The sequence below is a fragment of the Phanerochaete carnosa genome, assembly GCF_000300595.1.
Source record: "Phanerochaete carnosa HHB-10118-sp unplaced genomic scaffold PHACAscaffold_1, whole genome shotgun sequence".
Taxonomy (NCBI): Eukaryota; Fungi; Basidiomycota; class Agaricomycetes; order Polyporales; family Phanerochaetaceae; genus Phanerochaete; species Phanerochaete carnosa.
In genome coordinates this window covers 3877171-3880650 of record NW_006767628.1, presented here as the reverse complement: position 1 = coordinate 3880650, position 3480 = coordinate 3877171, and the positions used below count along the sequence as shown (strand labels likewise).

Below are 3480 nucleotides of genomic sequence, written 5' to 3'. Positions count from 1 at the left end.
CAACGCTCTCAGGCGAACACCGCACAGGAGCGTGGGAGGAATGCACGAAATGTTGCGGCATCCGAACGATGGGGGAAGCACAGCGTCGTTTATGCACCACCACTGTACATGAATTAGCATAACGAAATAGTATATGCACGAGAGTACGTACACTAGAATATTGTTTCTAGATACGTCAGCAACAGTTAGCGGAACTCTATAAGTAATGGTAACAGCGGCACGAAGACTCACATCGGGATGTGGATGAGCTTGACAAAGTAACCAATGAAGCCCATGACGGCGAAGCCTACTGCTACTGCCTTGGAGATCTGGAGGAACTCTGTTAAATACCAGATGAGCATACCGCACGCATGTCTAGGATTGCGTGTAAGACTCGCCCTTGTACGAAGGCTTCGTGCAGCGTATCAGGAACTACGTGGTATGGTCGGAAATTGTTATGTCGAAGACGACTGTGTGAACACACCTGCTGGCCTTCCTTGACAAACTCCTGAGGGACCTCCATAAACTCTTTCACTTTGTCAGACATGGCGAGGGATAGCAACGGAAAAGGGAGGGTGAGGCTTGGTAGTCGACGTGTAAGTTGCCCACAGGGCATTTCGGCGTCTCTAACATTCGCGGGGAGCCCACGTGGCAAATATCTGAACACTTCTCGCGCCTGCCCGCTTGTCCTCACGCACCTCCCACTGTCCAGCCACGGTCCGCGAGCTTGCAAGGTGTGTTGACCCATTCACCCTCACTTGTGCGAAATTCATGTAAAATCGCAGCTTAGGGTGCTTGTTGCGCGTATGCAGTTGCATGTTCTGGAGGAGGTTCGTCTGTGAAGCCAGACGTCGCGTTCCGGTAGCCCTCCTTTCACGAAACAACACAGTCACACTCCTTCAGGTCACCGCGACATGCCGATCGGATCCATTTCGCTCTGCCGCCAGATTTTTATCTAGTACTTCTCCCGCAACAAAGCGACAGCGAAGCGCAGACTCCACCTCACCAAAGAGCAAAATCAGCGCCTTTCGGTTTACGCTGTACGATGACACCTCACCCCAGCTTACCACCAGGATACTTCGTGCATGCTCTCCGATCTTGGAGAAACTCCCTTTGGATATAGCCAACCGCCGCAATGCTCTCATGACCCTATTCAACACTTTGGGACGGCATGGTAGCATTCCGGTCCTGGATCGCGCCCTACCCGCAGCGCAAGACCTTCTCGAGCTGGAGGTAGACGATGAACTTCATAATGCTATATTGGAGGGTTTTGTATCTCGTGAGCATTTTAGCGAGGCGTCATCCTGGTTGCGAGACTTGCCCAACAAGCCTGGGGCTTGCTCCAGCAGTGTCCAGCAGTGGAACGACTTCCTCGAGACTTGTCTCACGCACGGACAACCTCGCTTGGCATGGGCGAACGTGCGCTACATCCAGGATAATCGTCCGGTCAAGCCGGACTCAAGGACGTACTCGCTTTTTTTCCAGACCATTTTCCTCCTCAATCGCAAAAACCCGCCGCCCACCAGCTTTCTTCGCAGTGTGCTAGACCGTATGAAAGAGGACGCTGTTCCCTTCTCTGCCGATCTTCTCCAGGTCATTGTCGGCGGGTATAATAGCATGAACGCTCTAGGCATGGCCCGTCCTATCGAACGTATCTACGCCTCAATGCAGGGCAAGAAAAAACTAGCTCGACCAGCTCCGGACGCAGCTACATTCGACACGACTTTGGTGGATTTGTTTGCGGATGGCAAAGAGAAACGCGCGCAACGCGAGCTTAGGCGGATGGTTTCCTCAGGGTTCAGGCCCACGACCACGACTCTTGACAACATAGCCCCATACCTCTCGAATCCCGAGGACCTTTTGAGCTGGGAGGCGCTTCTCGGCATAGCCGCTAGCCATTCTGCCTGGTCGTCGGTAATGCGGAATGTTGCTGAGGCAGATTCGGCGCAGGCTGTTGTTACGACATATCGCGCCTTCTTGGAGAGCAAGCACATCCCTACAGCCGTCGATATCTCATGTGTGCTCACCGTACTCTGTTCCCGAACGATGCGACCACCCACGGACAATGATATTCGCCAGGCGATTAGCCTATTCCAAGAGTACGTCCAGCTCGTCACCAGCGATGCCGCACCAGGCCATTCTCCCCAGGGTGATCTTCCTGCTTACAACACCCTCCTTCGAGCCATCTGTTCTTCCGCGAATCCCGAGTTTTACCCTATCGCTGTGTCCCTGCTCGAGGAAATCCAGGACCGCGGAATCGTGATGGACCACCTGGCAACTCGATCCTTCATCATCCTTTTCATTCGCGTTGCCCCAGACGCGGACGCGGCATACAGGATCTACAGGAAGCTACACAAGTACCCGGACGGCAGTTCTGCCCTGGACGCGAAAGGGTTCGAGGCCGTACTGGACACCTTCTGCCAGGTCTGCCTCAGCCACGCACCATCATCCGCTCTCTACCTCTCTATCGTCCGCGACATGCGGCTTGCGGGGTACCCCGTCACCGCTACCGTCTACACCATCCTCCTGCGCCGCCTCAGCGACCTAGTCTGGCAGGCCCGGAGCGACGCGAAGCTGACCGAGGAGCTCGCGCACACCATCCGGCGGGTGCACAACGCGATCACCGTCGACGCGTCCATCACGCCGGACGTGGCCCTGTGGAACCAGCTCATGGACACGTACCAGCGCGCGGGGTGCATCCGGGAGGCGTACGGCATCTGGGAGTCGCTCTACATGACGCGGCAGTTCAACAACGCTAGCGTGAGCGTCGTCCTCGACGCGTGCTCGCATGCGGGGGCGGAGGAGCTCGCGATGGACGTGTTCGCGAAGGTGTACGCGTCGGGATTCCAGCTGAACCAGCGGAATTGGGCGAATTGGGTCGAGTGCCTGTGTCGGCTGGGAAAGATTGACGAGGCGACGAAGGTGCTGTGTGTCGCGATGCCGCAGGAGAAGGAGAAAGGCGTGCACCCGACAAAGGAGATCGCGCAGATCATCTTGAATTTTGCTGCTAACCAGAGACGAGAAGAAGAAATTCGCGACCGTATTAAACACTACCTGCCCAAGCTAATTGGTTAGACAGCGTATGTAGACGACGCATGTAGACAACGTTGATATTCGGCACAAAAGTAGATGATATTCAGCTGATTATATAAGATACGAATGACGATATAAACGTGCGATGCGTGTGAGGGTAAGGATAGCAATGTCGATGAGAATGTTTATGATGATGCGTATGGTTGAGCAAAACATCGGGGGCTGGGCTGGGCCATCTAGAGGAATAGAACGCCCTGTCCTAGGGTACACGAAACACACCATAACCCAGAGTTCTTCCGAGAAAAAGGTCTAATGAGATGCTGTCTCCTCGACGGAGGGACAGTCGCACTGTAAACAGCATGTCAGCGAACGATCTCGGACTTGGTAAGCAAAGCGACTCACGATAAGGTTTAAGTCTCCGTACGCTAGAGGAGAGAAAACTTGATGTATGTGGTCGACGAAGATAAA

The 3480-nt window shown here is 54.4% G+C and overlaps 2 protein-coding genes across 2 annotated transcripts; one reads left to right on the top strand and one right to left on the bottom strand.

Moving 5' to 3' along the window:
- Window positions 1-572, bottom strand: PHACADRAFT_247860 (uncharacterized protein). The gene is made up of 5 exons (XM_007390685.1): window positions 464-572; window positions 378-411; window positions 232-319; window positions 152-166; window positions 1-102 (listed from the first exon to the last, which is right to left on the bottom strand). The coding sequence occupies exons 1-5, from the start codon at window positions 524-526 to the stop codon at window positions 90-92; spliced, it is 213 nt and encodes a 70-aa protein (XP_007390747.1). The 5' UTR covers window positions 527-572; the 3' UTR covers window positions 1-89.
- A 634-nt stretch (window positions 573-1206) lies between these two features.
- PHACADRAFT_56937 (uncharacterized protein) lies at window positions 1207-3045 on the top strand (the record flags this gene model as incomplete). Its single annotated transcript, XM_007389570.1, has 2 exons — window positions 1207-2526; window positions 2566-3045. Coding segments are annotated over 2 exons (1800 nt in total), but the record flags the coding sequence as incomplete, so codon positions are not given.
- Between the last annotated feature and the right edge of the window lie 435 nt (window positions 3046-3480).

Coding starts and splice junctions, on each gene's coding strand:
- PHACADRAFT_247860 (XM_007390685.1), bottom strand. CDS start 526: ATGTCTGACAAAGTGAAAGAGTTTATGGAGGTCCCTCAGGAGTTTGTC. Junction 412..463: donor TTGTCAAGGAAGGCCAGCAG/GTGTGTTCACAC, acceptor CATACCACGTAG/TTCCTGATACGCTGCACGAA. Junction 320..377: donor CACGAAGCCTTCGTACAAGG/GCGAGTCTTACA, acceptor GGTATTTAACAG/AGTTCCTCCAGATCTCCAAG.